This window comes from Choloepus didactylus, chromosome 11 (genome assembly GCF_015220235.1).
Source record: "Choloepus didactylus isolate mChoDid1 chromosome 11, mChoDid1.pri, whole genome shotgun sequence".
In the NCBI taxonomy this organism is placed as follows: Eukaryota; Metazoa; Chordata; class Mammalia; order Pilosa; family Megalonychidae; genus Choloepus; species Choloepus didactylus.
The window spans coordinates 19329879-19349007 of NC_051317.1; the positions used below are offsets into that span (position 1 = coordinate 19329879).

The window sequence follows — 19129 nt, forward strand, 5'->3', positions numbered from 1 at the left end:
CTGGTGTCCTCACAGGAAGGGGAGAGGAGACCCAGGAGGGGAGGACGCCACGTGAAGATGGGGCAGAGAATGGAGGGATGCATCTACAAGCCAAGGAGTGCCAAGGATGGCCAGCCAACATCAGAAGCTGGAAGAGACAAGGAAGGATTCTCTCCTACAGGGTTCAGAAGGAGCACAGCCCTGCCAAACACCTTGATTTTGGACTTCTGGCCCCCAGAGCTGAGAAACAATAAATCTGTTGTTTTAAGACACCTAGTTTGTGGTACTTTGTTACAACAGCCCTAGGAAGCTAAGAAAATTAAAATGCATTGTTTTCCCCATCCACGGTTATAGACCCCCCTGAATTTCATCCTTAGACCTGTCTGTGGACTCTAGGATGGACCCTGGATTAAAAATGCTTTTCTTTTTCAGGGCTGTTGGGAAAAAGCACTGCATGGGAGACAAAGGGGCTGGGCCCCCATCCTGGCTCCATCACTAGCCAGCTAGGAGATTCTCCTTTTTAGGTCCTAAGCCAACGAGTGCCCTGTCTTGCCTAGAGGACCTTGCCTGGAGGCAGTTCTCTTGGCTGGAATGCTCTTCCTGTTTTCCATCACCCCACTAGTCCCCCTTGGTCCTATAGGACACAGTATACAGCCACCTCCATGGGAAGGCCTTCTTGGCTCCCCAAAGGCTGGTGCGGGGTAGGGGTGTCCTCTGTGGTCTCAAAGGACCCTGCGCCCACCCCTATTACTGAGCTTCAACTGCACTGGAACAGCTTGTTTACTGTGCCTCCACCAATTTGCACAAGATTGTGAGTTCCTCTGAAGCAACAATGTCTCATGTATCACCGTGTTCCTGGTGTCAAGCACAGGCTTGGTACATAGAAGACCATCAATATATATTTGCCAAGTGAATAAATGAACAGATGGATGAAAGCTGTGACCACACCCAGCCTCTCTCTCTCATTGTAAAAATGTTCCTTATTTCATATCAATGGTTCTCAACCCTGGTTAAATGTGAGAATCGCTTTTGGAGGCTTTAAATAAATACTGAGACCCAAAACCCACCCCAGAGATTCAGATTCCAGTGGTCTAGGGGTAGGGCTGGGCCTTTGTATTTTTTTAAAACCTCCCCAGGTGCAGCCAGGGTTGAGAACTCACAGTACCAGAAGGACAAAAGCTGAGATTGAGTGTAATGCTCACAAATGAACTTCTTTCCTGGACCCAGAAAGATGAAATTAGCACACAATTCTGAACTCTGCAAGGGGCTAAACACATAAATTGAGTTTTGAGCCTTCTAGTCAAGTCACAGTTCTGAATCCAGCAACATTAGTAATAGCTGAACTACGCTCTTGGACTTAGATGGGAAAATCTGGGATTTGGCAGTGGAGCCCGAGAAACAAATTGCAAACCTCAGAGTGAGCAAACCAAGGGCCCCTGCTCCCTCATCACTGCAGGAAATCCTTGCAAATGAGGCTCCCCTGGGGGAGCAGCACACCTTTTAGGTGGGAAACCCCAGCTGTGTGACTCAAGGCAAGTCTTCCCCAAGCTCTGTGGGTCTTGGTTTCCTCATCTTTAATGCCAGCCTCAGGGAACTGCAGGAGGTAACAGAACATCCTGTAAGTAGCCAAACATGCTTGCAAGATTGATTCTTTATCAGTGCATTCTACTGACTGAGTTCTTATAAGAGGAAAGATCCTTCTGGCTCAGTGATTAAGAACACAGACTCTAGAGCCAGGCTCTCTGGATTCAAATTCTGGCTCCAATTCTTACCATCTGTGCTGGCTTACACAAATTATTTAACTTCTTCTGTGCTGCAATTTCTCATCTGTGAAATGGTGATAGAAATGGTACCTCCCCTCACAGTGTTCTGGGGAGATTTGGCTGAGCTCATGCATTTAAAGTGCCTAGAACAGTGGGCCCGACAGCACCCCCCCCCCCACGCCCCCAGTCCTAGTAAGCATTAGCTCCTACTATCCTCTCCTGGGCTCCACCTTTTTAGTTGCTGAGCAAAATACTTTACACTCCAGTGCTACTCAGTACTGCTGTGGTGTAGATTTTGAAATCTTCCATTGCAGTGGCTCTCAAAGCATAGTCTCATGATCGGCAGCACCAGCATAACCTGGGAGCTTGTTCAAAATGCAAGTTCTCAGGCCCCACTCCAGATCCAATGATCTGGAGGGTGAATACCCTGTGTTTTAATAGCTCTCTGAGTGATTTTAATGCATGTCAAGTTTGAGAACTACTGCTCTATGAGAAAACCACCATCACCACCATCACAACACTTATTTAAAATGTACAGGAAGGCAAGATAGCTTAAGGTCTAGAATGTGGTTTTTAGTAGAACAGGTGACTATGGCCCGGCTCCACTTTTTTATTCACTGCATGACCTTAGGCAAGTTGCAAAACTCCATTAAGCCTCAGTTACCTCATCTGTAAAGTGGGCATCAGTACAGGACTTACCCCATAGGAACCTTGAGAGAATTAACTGAGATGATGCATACAAACACATACCACATGTTCAAAGAATGTCAGCCATGGTTGTCATCTTTATAATCTTTATAATCATTCTATGTCTTCCCTCAAAATGATTTGAGACAGCTGATAACAAAGGCATAAATACACAGGATAGCTATGATAAAAATTTTAAAAAAGAAATTAAAATGCCACATATTGCCACTGCAATTGTCCTCTAAACTTAGCTCTGAAGTTCTTTGTGGGCCAGAGCAAAAGGGAAATGCAGAGGTTATATGTTCCCACAGCCTGAAAAGAGGAAGGAGACTGGCACCTCTGGGGAGACCGTGTTATCCTCCCATGCCCCAACACCCTACATCAGCTCTAAATCAGAACCTGATCACATGGACGTTGGCATAATGTCCCTGTGAAATAGGAGGGATGCTCTCTTCTCCAGCAGTGCTTCGTGTGCCTGTGTCTTTAATTAATTCATAAGAGCCAGGGGCAAAATCCTTAGATCCCAGGAGATGAGAGATGTTAAACTCACTTTGGGTGCCGGATATCAGGGAGAGAGCGATTCAGGGCGATTTTATCGCTGACGTAGATGTTAAATCCATTTTCTCGGTATGCCTGATCCACTCTCTCAGCATCGGTCAGGGGGTAAGGTCTCCCTTGTTCTCCATTTCCTAGAGGCAAATAATAAATTCAGTGTTGCTAATTACCTATCATATATGGGAGTACTGTGTATGGGGTGGAGGAAGATGGAAAAAAATGTGATTAAACCACAAAGTCAACACTTTATCCTTGGATATAATATTCCTCCAGATTATGCAGGGAGAAGTGCAAAGAGGGGGAGGGGACAAGCATTTATTTATGTAGCTGCTGTCGTGTCAAGCAATCTACAGACCCTGTTCTCACGTAATCTCCAAAGCAACCCAGTATGGAGGACATCAGAACTCCCTTTCTATGAGTGGATAAACTAAGACTCAGAATGATTATTAAACCAGATCTGTGGGTTCCAAAGCCTGTGCTCCCTTCCCTTCAACAGGAGCCCGAGACAGCCCTGAGCACTGATGGGAGGCCTGGTCTGCCACATATGAGCTTGTCAACCTTGGGAAAGTCACACCCCTCTCTGAGCTCTGGTACCCTCACTGGTACTTCCCTGTGGTACCCACAGAGTGTTTGGAGAGTCAATTGAGAGGCTGTATGTAAAAGTTTCTGTAAGCTATAAAACACTATACAAATGTAAGGAAATGTTAAGATTACTCTCCAAGTGAGGCCAAATTTCCAGTTAAGCAAAATTGCCACAAATGATAAAAGATTTTTTAATTTTTTTTTAAGCCAGCAAATAAATTAGGATCTGCCTTGCCTAGGCCGGGATTGCTTGAAAGTGTTGATCTGGATCAGATTTGGGTGGACAATGTGCTAGCTTTCCACTCTCTGCACAGTTCATGTGGGGAAAGAGGCCCTGAGACTCCAGGAAATTATTCTCTGGGTTCTCAGAGTGTGCACGGTTGGTGGGAATGTCCACACTAACAATCTGACAATCTTCTATTACCTAGGATCTTGAAGAAATGGCAATTAAATCAGCTGATTAAAAATTGCCTCATTTCCCAGAGCTTGAGGTCTGAGCAACACTCTGTTTGCTTTGCAAAGTAAATGCTGACAACATCAGCTTGGCATGAAGGTGCAGGCCGAGAGGTGGACCCCAGGGCTGTGCCTTCCCCAGTTCAGTGAGATAAAGGAGAGGAATCTACTGCTTGCAACTTGTAACATTCCATGACCAGACATTGCTGCCCAGTGCCCAGGACAGATTCCATGAGAGTCACAAATGCAGCAGGCAGTAAAACAAGAGCAGAAGCATCTGCCTGGGGAGGGAAGGTTCAGGGAGGTAGAACAGGGGGGCGACTTGGTGTTCAGGCCTGGAGGCAGGTGAGCAGAGCTCGAAACCCAGCCCTGCTACTCCCCAGCTCTGCCATCTTGGGCAAGCCTTTTAGCCTTTTCTAACACTCGACTTTTGTCCCTTGTATTAATTGGGATAAGAAGTTCAAGGTGATGACTGAGGAGGTAACGCGAGGCAAGATGCCTGACACATAGTGAGCACTCAACAAATATGGGTTATTATGATTCTTAATAACGTTTCCGCTGCTCACTCTTTTCTTGCCCAATGTTGTAACAATTGTGGCTTAACCTACTGTCTGGCAAACCAGCTCTTTTCAAATATTTCCTTTCTTAATTTAAGCAGACCCCACCTTCATTTTAAATCACTAGCATACAGACAAAATACATGTCATGTCTTTAGACCATCAGTTAAGTTATTATAGTGGCTCTATCTAGAGATTTGTAATCTGCTTTTGTCATAATGTAATTTTAAAAGAAAATCAATAGTGATAGGTCCCTTTAACTGAGATAAAAAGGAATAAAATCTAATCCCTTCCATTTCTACACTGCTTTCCAGTATGGCAAACTACTTAGTACCGTCACTTTACTTGGTCACCTTCATAACAACACCCTGGTTGCCAAGCAGGAAGTGTGAGCCTCACTGACAGACAGAGAAACTGAGGCTGGAATGTATCTGATGGTCACGTGGCTGGTAAGTGGCTCAGAGCTGCTCTCCTGAATCCTGGTCTGGGCTCTCTAGAAATGATTCTCCACTTAATTTCTGTACCACCCCCACCTCAACCCTTTCCAACTCCCCAATGTAACAGGAACTGCTCCAAAGACTAATTAGTTGAAGAAAACTTTAGTTGAAGCCAACTAAATGAATGCAATCTCGTGCTGCAGTGCTGGGTCATTTGGGATCAGTTCTGCCCTCCTGGCCTAGGTTCAAATCCCCAAGTCTGCCTCTTTCTCACTGAGGGACTGTGGGCTGATTAATCCCCCTCTCTGAGCTACTACTGGTCCCTTCTCTGTCAAATGGGCCACAGTGGTTGATGCAGGGTTTCAACAAGAAAATGCACAAAGTGTAGAACTTGGACCTTGCTCACAGCAGGGGTTCAGTAAATGTTGGTGCTTATTATTATTGCTTCTCATTTTAATGGTAAAATATCTTCTAAGGAGGAGACATTTTCTATCACTCACTAAAAGGAGCAGGGCAAATTCTATAGGTAGTGGGTCTGGTGATGTGAGTGGAGACGGGTCAGCAAGCAGGCAGAGGGGAACTTAGGGAAGGATGGTGGCAGATGGAGAGGGAGTCACTGGGAGGTCCAGACACCTCTGCTGAACACAAACACAAACCATGCACATGCACACACTCTGTGGGAACCCCCCATGGAAAATTCTGCTCTCCGTACCTACACGCTGAGCGTCCCTCCTGATGGCCTCCTTGTCGTGCCAGTCCTTCAGCTTCTGCCCATCTCCCAAGGAAACTGTCTTCTTTCGATGACTGGGTGAGCCCTTAAAAAAAAACAAAAAACAAAAAACAAAACGTGTGAAAATGGAAAAGGGAAATAAATCTTAATAACACAGACTTAGAAATTACACGGCCTGAGGGAGCCTCTTAACCGAATGCCTATCGTCATTTTTATTTGTTCTTTTATTAAGTCCTCCAGTATGCCTTTGTTAGTGCTACCAGGCACCAGCTAGGTACAGCAAAGGTCAGCAAGACGAGGGGACACAGAACCCACCCGCTTGGAACTCACAACCAGCAGGAGAGAAAGAAGATGGATAAAGATTCCTTTCACCTGAGGTAGAAAGTGGTAAGTGTAGCGCTGTCAACAGAAATATAATACGAGTCACAAGTGCACGTCACATATGTAACTTTAAAACTTTTAGTAGCCACATTTTTAAAACAAGGTGAAATTAGTTTAATAATATACTTTGTTCAATCCAAGATACTGTATCTAAAATATTATTTTTTCAACTTATAATCAATACAAAAATTATTGAGTTTATTTACATTCCTTTTTTTTTTTCATTAAGTCTACAAGATCCAGTGTGTGTTTTACACTTACATCACACCTCTGTTTGGACTAGCCCCCTTTTCACGTGCTCAATAGCCACATGTGGCTGGAGGCTATGAATTGGACAGAGCAGGGTAAGTGGCCCTAAGATGAGAGGCCCAGAGAAAGTCCCTTCCATCTGGGAGTGAGTTTCATGGAGACAAGGGCATATGGGCTGGGCCTGGGACAGCCAAAATGAGAGGCAGAGGGCTGGGGGTGGAGAAGGCAGAGGCAGAGGAGCACCTAGTGCAAGGCAGGAAGTCAAGGAGGTTAGCGCTGCAGCCGCTAGGGCCCAGGCCTGGACGGGGTGAACGTTTGGCAAATGTGCCTTGAATGTGTGAACAAGAGATTGAATGACTGCCAGAAAAAAGGAGGAAGACTGTGGCCACAAGGGACGCAGCATGCAGGGGCTAGGCTCGGAGGGTGGAGGGTATTTATTATGTGTCTGGGGAGGAGAGCCCATCCTGGGGGCCCATTAGGAAGCTGCATCCCAAGGCTGGGGGTCAGCAGAAGGCCCCTGATGCATTTCCAGGACAACAGTCAAGTCTAAAGACCTGGTCCCTGGGCTCAGTTAGAGTCTTCCCAAGGTAATACTATATTGCCCGGCTGTTTAAATATCTTCTGTGCTCACATAAAAGAGAATGGCTTCTTGAATCACCTCACCTATTAAAAATCCCACAGACCTGCCCTTGCCTCATGGCCTGCAGAATCCAATAGTCCTATTTCCTCTGTAATTAAATACAAAGGCCCTGAATCCGTGATGTGCTGGAGCATTAGTGCTAACAAGACGCCACCTGAATAAAATCATCTCTGCGCCTGTTTATTAAGTTTCTGGCTGATCCTTGTGTGAGCAGATTTTCCACAGTGGTTCAGTATCTCTGCAACAGTTCTAATGATAAAAACAAGCTTTTGCATTCTCTCTCCTACAGACCTCTCTGACTTGCAAGAAGAAAATCCTGAAGGTCAGTGTGCTGGTTGTCTTGGTCAGAGAGGTAAAGAAAACTGCACAAACAAGGGTCATGTGCTTGTAAACAGTTCTCTGGGCTCTTAGAACCTGATTCACAGAAGCTAAGCTGGAAGGTCCTTAAGGGACCGTCTGTAGTTCTACAGGGGATGCCTCAGGCACTGAGAGCAGGGGCTCCACCCTCCCTGCCCCAATCAGAGCAGCAATGCATGGCTCTGTTTTATACCAGGGTTCCATGTGGGATTTCACTTGAAAAAAGTTCCTCTGTTAAAAAAACAAACAAACAAATAAATAATCAAAACTCCCAAACAAACAAATATGCTTGGAAACTGATCTAGCCTGCCCCATTTCCCCTATTTCACAGCCAAGGAAGCCGAACCTTGGCTAGGGTGGGGGTGGGGAGTGTCAGGGACCTGCCCAAGGTAATTTTGGTAATATTCTGCGTCTACAATACGATGTCAGTCTTGATCATTCAAGGTCTGCTTAGCTTTCCTGTCTCCAGACCTACCTTCCAATTCCTTTCCCTCTTCCCCTACCTAAAGATTGGGAACTTCAGTTGATTACTGTAGACCATGGGTGGGATTAAAGGGGCTCTGCAAATTGAGGCTGCCTTAATGGAAGCGTCCAATCTAAAGCCTTAGTTCTCAAAGTCTAGTCTCTGAGCCAGTAGCTTCAGCATTTCTTGAGAACTTGTTAGAAATGCAAATTCTTGAGCCCCATCCCAGACCTCCTGAAACAGAAACTCTGTGAGGGGGGCCCAGGGATCTGTGGTCTAACAACTGCTGAGAGACAATGAGTCTACCTTCCCATCTTGCAGATGGGGAAACTTAGGCCCCAAAAGGCCAAGCTACCCAACAAGCCCACATAAGCAAGCAAAAGGATGAGAGCCAGGACTTTTGACCCCCAGGCTAGTTTTTAGTTGAAATAGCCCTTGTATTACGACCTTGAACAAGCCACAGGAATCACAGACACCTCAACTTTCCCACCTGTAAAATGGAAATGGTACTACCTGGCCAAAAGGTGCTTTCAGATGAATCGAGAAAATCATGAACAGTATATCCTGAGCACTCTCAGAATTTACACACAGACTGTGGGTATCAACTCCTTTAGGAGTTTAAGAATATACTGTAAATTGGCATCTTCTTACCAAAGCACCTTGATACAGGACTCAAATTTTACTATATAGATTAAAAAGGTATCCAATACTAGGTCTGTGCTTTTGATGAGAGGAAAAACTGCTGGTTTCAATCATAAAATCATAGAGCATTCAGAGCCCAAAGGGCCCTTAGAATCCTACCCAGAAACCTAACCAAAAATTGGGGTCAATTTCTGGTGGTTCAGGAGTCTCTGAGGTCCCATCCACTGAATCCCTAGAGACAGTGTAGATTAAGAAATTCCAGATGATTCAAACGATCAACAGGTGTTTACTGACACCTACTCTGTGTCAGGAAAAAGGCCAGGGGCTGGGGATACAGGCACAACAAGACAGACCCCGTGTAGGTGCTCATGGCATCTGCAGCCAGATCAGTCTCTCTTACAGGGTGGTTCCTGGGGACCTGGGCCCTCATAGGGAATCCAATTGCTGGGCCCCACACCACACCTACTAAATCCAAGCATCTGGAGACAAAAGCCCAGGAAGTTGTGCTTTTAAACAAATTCTTAATGTGACTCTGATTCCTAATAAAATTGGAAAACCAATTGTCTAAATCTAGCTGCCTCATTTTACAGATACAGAATCTAAGGCTAAAGGGATAGATAGGACTTGTCCAAAATCCCGTAACTTGTCAGCCCCAAAGACCAAAGCAGAACTGACTGCTCTCTCCCTGGTAGAGACTGTGAGCTTCTTGAAGGTGGGGACATGTCTGTTTTGGCTCATCACTGTGTATTCCTAGGCCAATACATGGCTCATCTCAGGCCCTCAATGAATATCAGGTGAATGAATGAATGATTGCTCATCAATGGGGTAAGTAGTCTAAGAGCATTCTGGTTAAAGAGTTGGACAAACCTAGTTCCATTTATTAGGCGGTACATCCCAGATTCTGACTAATAAATCGGGAAACCAACAGAATAACAGTACCTACCCATGGGGGTTGTTGGGAGGATAAAACAAGCTAATCCATACAAAGTGCTTAGTCAGTACTTGGCACAAAGATAGGTACTTTCAGGCATTCCAGTATTTGTGGCAGCCCTGTTTGGGGGAAAAGGGGAGGGAATGGGAATCTAATAATAAAAACTGAGGCAACCTATTTAACACCTGATCCAATTCAACTGGCTTTTGCTGATAACAGGATTTAGAGAGTTTCCCAATTAACAGGAGGTCACATGCCCATGTGGAAATTCAGTGTTCTTCAGAAAAGAGAAAAAGTTCTTAATAGTGGCATTCTACACAAAAACAAATGTCACAAGACCTTTAACAACAAGAAAGGCATGAACAACGCTTTTCAAAAGACAGTGATTTCAATGCAATAGCAGTCACTTGATATGTAAAAAAGAGTGTCCAGGTTTTCAATCCAGAGTAACTTGAAGTTTCCTTAATTCTATAGACTCAAAGATTTGTCTATAAATGTTGTGATTATATTCCTTTAGCATCCATCTTTTGCTACTTTTCTTCCCCTTGGTTTCCAGAGGTCCTTTAGCTACAGCAAGCAAAGGGGTTGAGAAGGAGGATAGCAACAGAAGCAAGGAAGAGTTTGTGGAGGAGGCTGGCGGAATTAGTGTGGAAATCATATTAAACAATAAATTGGAAATAGATTTTGACTGGCTGCTCTAAATAACTGCTTCTAGTATCTGCATGCTTTTACTTAACATTCCACTAAAACAATCGATTAGTGTTCAAACAGCCACACACTCACACACACAAATGGAATTGTGACCTTTTGTTTAATCACTATTTAAGCGTGCCTGGCACCAGTTGGAAGGAGGAGGACATGGTGGTGAGGCAAGCCAATTGCATTCTGTCCAAGAAGAAAGATTTGTTAAAGTGCACCCTCTAATCCGAAGACTGCAGACTCTGCAAAGCAAGCTCAAAGAGGACACTTGCGTCTCTGGCTGAACTGACTAGTGTTTTCAAAACAATGGAAGAAGAGCTGTGTGCTCTAAAACGGCAGTGCTGGAATTAAAACTGAGCAGGTTATCTGCTTCATCCAGGGTCTGAGGATGTACTGCAGGCCAGATCCTGCTGCAAATTTTAGGAGGCTTCATCCACCTTCCCCTCAACTAACCTTAGAAAGGTACTGGAATGATTTTACTTTGAGGTTTAAACAGCTCTATGTAATGCCAAATATTTCTTTATCTGTTAAGTAGATTATTCTAATAAGCTTCAAACACACAGACACACACACACACAACACAGAAAGAGAGAGAGAGACAGAGCAAAGCATTCTCTTCAAGGTTACTCTCAAGGTTATATTTCAAAGACAATCAGGTAGGGTTTAATTTAGCCAAAAGCATAAAGTTACTTTAAGCAAAGGAGTTTGGAAAATTGAATGAATGTACTCTGAATACATGAGTTTTGAGGACATCAGCTGGGTTGTTTCTGTTTATTTATTCATTCGTCCAATAAGTGATTATTGAGGGCCTATTATGTCCAAAGAACTGTGGAGGACACAAAGATAAATAAGACAATTCCTGGCCTCAACAAATAGCATGGATATGAGATGAGTATATAAAAAATCAGAAAACACACAACACTGTACATAAGTGCCATGAAAGTTCTACAAATAAATAGGTGTTTATAGGGGCCAAAAATTAAATTCTAATGATCAGAGAAGACTTCCTTAGAAACAGAGAGGCCTGAAAGGATGGGTAGGATTTTGACTAATAGCACTGGGGAGGAAAGGATCAAGGCATAGGGAAGGATGGGCAAAGAAATGGAGACTAGAAAGTGGGGGACATATTACTAAATGGAAAGGAGCCTGATTTGGCTGGAATGACTGGGGTGCAAAAGAGAGTTATGAGCAATGAGACAGGAAGGGAGTAATGACAAGAAGCGGAGGGCCTAGTTTCTGAGCTCTTTGGCAGTTACGAGCCACAGGTCTTTAAGCTAGGAACAGATTGGGGCAGAGCTCCAGGAATAAAATATATTACTGCCTAACCACTTTCAATTCATATCAGAATCTTCTTCCTGTGAGAGATGCAGGGAGAAAGGCAATTTGGTTCTCATTCGGAGGAAATATCCCCTCTTGTAGGCTGAGGCCCACACTTGCTGTAGCACAACTGAGAATGTCATTGGCCAGCCCACAAGTCAGACTTAAATGAGACTGATCTAGGCCCTGCCTCTATTCAGTAGGTTGTTATTTTGAGAAAACCTACCTTTCACTACAACCAGTACCAAGCTGTATGAGAAAAACAATCAAACCTAAGAGGCACCATTTAGGAAAGGAAGGAGATACTATAACCCAGCAACCATGAGACTCACTAAGTCTATTGGGTCCACATCAGCTCTGTCCTGCTGTTCCATCAAGCAATCAGGCCACGAAATTTTCCCCACTCTAGAAATTCAGCATCAGGATATTGGAATCTGGAATCTGGACAGACCCCCATTCCACAAGAGGCCAAGGACAGTCCAGAGAGGGGCCATTGTTTAAAACGGCTGATCATGAACTTCCAAGAGAAGAACCATACAACCCATCCAATTCACCCTTGGTTTTCTATAGAGGGCTCTAGAAAAGGCTATTTGCTACTAAGAGTGTAAAATCCCACAAAAATGCAGCAGGGAGAAAAAAACCCAAGAATTTCGGGAATGTCTGTCATCTAAAGGGCAAATGGAGGCTGTGGTAACTTTTCCCTTCCATTCTAAAAGAACAATTGCAACTTATACCATTTTCTTCAGAGGAAGTTCCCAAATGTTTTAACACTGGAAAACAAAGCAAAACAAACAAAAAAACCCAATTGATAATATTCATATGGGTGTCCCCCATCTGTCCATCCGTCCATCTGTCCATCCGTCCATCCACCCTTCCATCCATCATCCATCCATCCATTTAAATATTTAATGAGTACATGCCAGGCTCTGTGCTGGGTGCTAAGGATACACAGGTGAGCAAGACAGGCTAGGATGCTACTCTCATAGAACTTATAGTAGTGTGTGTGGTGGGTGGGAATATAGATCTTAATCCAGAACCATAATTAATTAAAAAAGTGAAGTGGCATGTGTATAAAAGAGAGGTACATGGTGCAAAGAGAATCCCTCCAGGGGATCTCATCTAGTCAGCCAGGTTAGGAAAGGCTTTTCTGAGGAAATGGATGGGGCATGATTAGGAGTTAACCCAGCAGAGAGAGGAGGACAGAGAATTCCAGATAGAAGTAAAAGCAAGGGCACGTGAAGGCCCATGGCTGGGCAAGCATGAAACAGGAGGACTGAAACAAGAGCAGTGAGTGTGGTGCACGGGACTGGTGGGGGGTGTATGAGAGGTGTGCAAGGATAAGGATTTTGCTTTTCTCCCAAGAGTACTTGGAAATCCAAGTATTTCATGTAAGGAGGTGGCGAGAAAATCAGGTTGCATTTGGAAAGCTCTCTTGCAGCAAGGAGGAGAAAGGATTAGGAAGCCAAGTGTGGAGCCCAGGGAGGAGATTTATCACACTGGTGTAGGCAGAAACGATGCTGGCTTGGGCCAGCAGGGCAGAAGTGGGGATGGGCAGATTCAGACGTGTTGCTTTGTTTTTTTAATAGGGTCACAAGACCCTGTGGGTCTGGTGTGTAGAAATGCAGCCTGAGAAATTGGCCTCTTGGGTGAGAGGTTCATCTTTAAGGTCCTTACCCTATGGGGCCATGGATGTTAGGTGGTACAGACTGGGGGAATGAGCCCCATCTCCCCTCACCCAGTCTGGCATGTTTCATCACATGCAACTTTCAAGTTGTAATACTGTCCATAGAAAGTAAGAGATGTTCTCTATTTAAGGAAACCATACCCAATGGATTTGTATCATAAGTATATTTAACCTCCAGAAAGTCAAAGACACATGGTCAACAAGAAATGGTAATGGGGAGGCTCCATGAGTCATGCCCTGGATGTTGCCCCCACTGGCCCTGGTTCTCTCCAGCCTCTGGCGGCATGTGCACTTTGGTGCTGAGGGAACCTTCTCTTTGAAGATAAGTATTTCTGTTACTTCAGAAGGCACTGCATGTGATTACTTCAACCAAAGAAATAGTAATCATATTACAATAATGCTTGGTGGTGGTGGTGGTGGTGGTGGGGATTGGCTAAACTGGACTCATGAGAAGTGGTTTGTCTTTACATTCCATGGGCAAATGCAGATTCTGATTTGATGTTATTTTCACTTTAAGCAGTGAGTTTTAAACTATCCCTTTCATTAGATAAGACTTCATTATTATTGTCCTTATGTCCATTTTTGTAGATAACAAGACTGAGGCCTGGAGAAAAAATCAATAGGAAAACACTTGCAGACTGCCAAGCATAGCATAAGTGCACCTACTGCAGCTACCAGTGCCCCACCCCCCCCACATCCACCCACTCCTCCCCACCTCTCAGGATCTTGAATCACACTAGGAATGTAGTCTGAATGAAAGGAAACTGGATGGAGTGAATCGCAATTGAGAACCTCAGTTCAGCTGATGTGTGATCAATCACAGGAAAACTTCTAAAGTGTTATTCTCAGAGGCTTGTCCAGTTGAACTTCACAGAGGGTCCTTAGATTGCTCTATACACCAGCAGTGGGTGGGTAAGGAGAAATGCAGAAACAGCTGGCAAGCTGAAGGCAAGTTCAAGCCTTTCTGGGACCTAAAGATGATTGCAAAGCACAACCTACTAATCCCCTAGATGGGGAGTCAGGGTTGAGCCACCAAGTATTATAGTAGTTGCTCTACTAATACTGATAATTATAGTTACAATATCCTACATTCTGAAGATGGCAAAGCAAAGTGTATAAGAGCACTTGCTTTAAAGTCAAAAAGACCTGGGCTTTAGTCACAGTTCTACTGTGTCTAAGTTATGAACTGTGAGAGCACCTTAGGAAAGTTACAATTTTTCCAAGCCTTGGTTCCCCAACTATAAAATGGGGGATACTAATAGTATCTATTGTAAAGGTTATTGTAAGGATTAAATGAGATACAGCAAGTCAAGCTCTTTGCAATGTTTGGTATTTAGGAAGCACTAGAATTGGGAGCCCTCATTATTAGTTACTATTGGGTAGCACTTCACAATTTACAAAGCATTTCTGCATATATTATCCCATTTTGTCATCACAAACTAGGATGAAGACAGACACTTCCACATTATCAGAATATAATTCCTTGAGTAGCCAGATGTAGCATCCTTCTCAATGTTCCAAGCATCCTTTACAGCCAGTCACAGCTGGCCGGGGATTAGGACATGCCTTAACCTGGAAGGGTGGATTCCCAAGTACATCTTGTAGACCACTATCCAAAGGTTGATTTCCTCACTCTTAAATCTTCACGCTATATGGCCGCTCACTGCTTGCACAGGTCCCCCAAGGTGGGGCAGGGTGTTGAGACAGAATGTGACTGATGGTGGCCCCCTCCTTCTGGTGCCGCCCTCCCCTCACCCATTGCTGCTGGGGCTTTCCTTGTGCCATGCCTCGAGGAATCTAGTTGCTAGTGGGTGCTGAGGTGCTGTCTCCTTGGATAGTCCACTGAATCCAATAACCTTTTCTTTAGTACAACACATGGACGGTCACTGAGACTCAGCTTGAGCTTTTAAGGGATAGGAAGCTCCCCACCTCCACATAGATGGCCATAAATATTAGAAAATTCTTTCTTGTACTGAGCACCTTGGATTCCTTCATGGTCCTCAAGGAAGGTCTGTGACTGGGCTATGGGTCTGCCATCTTGGAACTTCTGAACTCTTCTCCTCTTCTCAGTTTCTCTTGGGGTGGAGGCCACAAAGGGCTTTGAACCTCCTGATTACCCTCCCTCCTTACTCCACTCTGGTATTCTTGTTTTTATATAATGATCTTTGAGACACAGGGAGCCTAGGCAGGATGGATGAGGTATAACCACAGCCTGGCACATGGGCTACTCTTCCCAGGGCACACACCTCTGCTATGCACGTAGACCTGCAGGAATGGATCCAAACCTTTAGGGAAGTCTGCCCTGAGCTCACAGGCCCTGATGTGTGCCCTTATATCCTCCTTATTGCTCCTTTGTGATTTTACATTCCTTTGAGTGATTATTTGGTTATTGTCTCTCTCTTCCCAGATTGTGAGCTCTAAGAGGGTAGTAGACATCAATTTTTATTGTATGAATGAATGAGCAAAGATATATTTTGTTTTATCTTTTCTTGATTGAAGGAAAGGTCACTGAAGGATTAGATGTGTTTAATATAGTCGCAAATATTTAATACCAAAAAGGGGTTCTGAGGATTAGCTTTATCCTGTGACTAAATGGCTTCAGGTCAACTAGATAGGCTATATAAACTGTCAACAGAGCTGGATCATCTGATCCTAAAATGATCTCTAAAAGATGCAACAGACTTTGAACTCTTCTACTTTCTTCCTTCTTTCATTTTTAAACTGCTTCCTTTCTGGATTCCTAACCTTAGGGTTTGTAGCAGAAATTGCTATATGTCCCCCAGTAGCTGTTCTCCCATTATTCCACAGTAATAGAAAGTATAGCTGGGACTATGACTGCCCAGAATAAAGATGATATTTCCCAGATATTCTTGCAGCTAGATATGGCCGTATAACTAGGTTCCGTCTGATGAGATGTGAGTGGAGGTGTGGTGTGGTGGCCTCGTGGAACCAACCTGAAGAAGCTACTGGTGCACACATTTGCCTCTCCTCTTCATCCCTTCCTCTATCTTACTGCCTGGAAGGAAAACACCACCATATTGGGCCATGATGTGGAGGTCCACACCCTAGGGATGGTGAACCATTAGTGGGAAGAGGCCGAGGTTCCTGAGGACTTTATGGAAGAGAACTGCCATACCAGCTCTGGACCATAAAACTCCAGACTTTTAAGTGAGAAAAATATAAGCTTGTATCTGTATAAGCCACAACCACCTAATTTAAATGATATAAGATTCTTCTCTTAGGGTTTGAAAAACTGAGAAGCATCTTGGTATGATGGAGAAGACTTTAAAGTTGGACCCAGAAGACCTGGGTTTCAGACCCCTGGCTCTGCATTTACTGGAAGTGGTGTCCTCTTGTCTTTTAAGGTCTCCATTTCTTTGACTATAAAATGGAGATCAAAGTAATATCTGTCCATGACCTGATTATCTATATAGAAAATCATAAGGAATCTACAAAGAAGCTACCAGAACTAGTAAGTCTATATTGAGTGAGTTTAGCAGTGTCACAGGATAAAAGGTCAACATCCCAAAATCAATTGTATTTCTAAATAATAGTAATGGAACGTTGGAAATTGAAATAAAAAGTATCATTTATGGTGACATCAAAAATAATAAACATTTAAGGGACAAATTTAACAAAAATGCATAAGACCTATACACTGAAAACTACAAAATACTCCTGAGAGAAATCAAAGAACTAAATAAATAGAGATAAATACATCATGTCTATGGATTCACAAGAGTCAATATTGTTATGGTGTTGATCCTCCCCAAAATTAATCTATAGACTCAATGTACTCTTTGTAGAAATGTACATGCAAGGGACACAGAAAACAGCAAAACAATATAGAAAAAGAGGAACAAAGTTAGAGGATTTACACATGCTAATTTCAAGGTTTGCTCTAGGGCTATGGTGACCAAGAGAGTATGGTAGTTGAGTAAGGCTATACATGTGATTGATGGGAACGGGGTGGAGAGTTTCTCTCTCTATATATATTCAGCTGATTTTTGACAAAGGTGCTAAAGCCATTCAAAATTCAACAAGGAAAGGATAACCTTTTCAAAAAATGGTGCTGGAATAATTAGATATCCACATCCCCTCCCCCACCCCAAGAGCCATTACCTCACACAAAAAAATGAACTTGAAATGGATCACAGACCTAAATGTAAGAGCTAAAACTATAAAATTTGTAGAAGGAAATATGTGAGAAAATCTTAGTGACCCTGGTCTAGGGAAAGGTTTTTTAAATAGGACACAAACAACTTTGAAAATTGATAAATTGGAATTCAGGACAACAAAAGGCTTTTGTCTTCAAAGGGCAAGTCTTGTGCTGGGAGAATATATTTGCAAAATATGTGTCAGATTAAGGATTTATATTCAGAATTCATAAAGAGCTCTTACAACTTAAAGAAGGTGAACACCTCCATAAAAAAGTGAGCAACATATATGAACAGACATTTCACCAAAGAAAATATATACACATGGCATATGAACACCCAAAAAGATATTCAACATCATTAGTCAATAGGGAATGGAAATTAAAACTATAGTGAGACACCACTATACACTGGTCAGCATGGCTATAATAAACACACTCTCTCTCTCTCTCTCTCTCTCTCTCTCTCTCTCTCTCTCTCTCTCTCTCTCTCACACACACACACACACACACACACACACACACAACTACAATTCCAAGTGCTGGCGACCATGTGGAACAAACAGTACTTTCACACATTGCAGGTGGAAATGCAAAACAGTACAGCCATTTTAGAAAACAGTTTGGTAATTTCCTAAAAAGTTAAACATACACTCACCATATGATCTACCATTTCTACTCCTAGGTATTTACCCAAGAGAAATTAAAACATAAGAAGCATAAGCAGAGAATCTGGTCAAGTCAGCTTGGATTTTATGACCTAAGAACTATAGAGTTCTTAGGTAATAAAAGTGTGTTGTTGCAAGCCACTAAGTTTGTGGTAATTTGTTACGTGGCAATTGAAAATGAATAGACCACCTGAACGGTATGACAGATAATATTTTCCAAAGCTCGCTGCAACAAAATCTTCTGCCCCACACGTTCCTCTAGAACCTTTCCACAACATCATCAAGAATTAGAATGTACATCCTTTCCCTTTGAACTTGGGCAGACCTTTGTGACTGCCTCAACCAAGAGTTTGGCATAAGAGACGCAAAGTGACTTTTTTTTTTTTTTTTTTTTTATAAATTCAGTTTTATTGAAATACATTCACACACCGTACAATCATCCATGGTATACAATCCACTGTCCACAGTATGATAACATAGTTATGCGTTCATCACCACAATCTATCTCTGAACATTTTCCTTACATCAGAAAGAATCAGAACAAGAATAAAAAATAAAAGTGAAAAAAGAACACCCAAATCATCCCCCCATCCCACCCCATTTGTCCTTTAGTTTTTATCCCCATTCCTCCACTCATCCATACACTAGATAAAGGGGGTGTGATCCACAAGGTCTTCACAATCACACTGTCACCCCTTGTGATCTACATTATTATATAATTGTCTTCAGGAGTCCAGACTGCTGGGTTGGAGTTTGGTAGTTTCAGGTATTTACTTCTAGCTACTCCAATACATTAAAGCCTAAGAGGTGTTATCTATATAGTACATAAGAATGTCCACCAGGGTGACCTCTCGACTCCATTTGGAATCTCTCAGCCACTGAAACTATTTTGTCTCATTTTGCATCCCCCTTTTGGTCAAGAAGATACTCTCAGTCCCACGATGCTGGGTCCACATTCATCCCCGGAAGTCATATTCTGCATTGCCAGGGAGATTTACGACCCTGGGAGTCGGGTCCCACGTAGGGGGGAGGGCAGCGAGTTCACCTGTTGAGATGGCTCAGTTAGAGAGAGAGGGGGCCACATCTGAGCAACAAAGAGGTACTCAGGGGGAGACTCTTAGGCACCATTACATACAAGTTTAGACTCTCCTTTGTGGTAATGAGCTTCATAAGGGCAAGTCCCATGCTCGAGGGCCCAG

The 19129-nt window shown here is 43.4% G+C and overlaps 1 protein-coding gene across 1 annotated transcript in view; it reads right to left on the reverse strand.

The window, feature by feature from the left end:
- The window catches only part of GALNT10 (polypeptide N-acetylgalactosaminyltransferase 10), a 244112-nt gene that overhangs the window by 145766 nt on the left and 79217 nt on the right, over window positions 1-19129 (reverse strand). Inside the window, exons 2-3 of the mRNA XM_037799553.1 lie at window positions 5726-5828; window positions 2980-3118 (exon numbers count right to left, since the gene is read on the reverse strand). Coding sequence (XP_037655481.1) covers window positions 2980-3118; window positions 5726-5828 — 242 coding nt within the window. The remainder of the gene's footprint in view (window positions 1-2979; window positions 3119-5725; window positions 5829-19129) is intronic.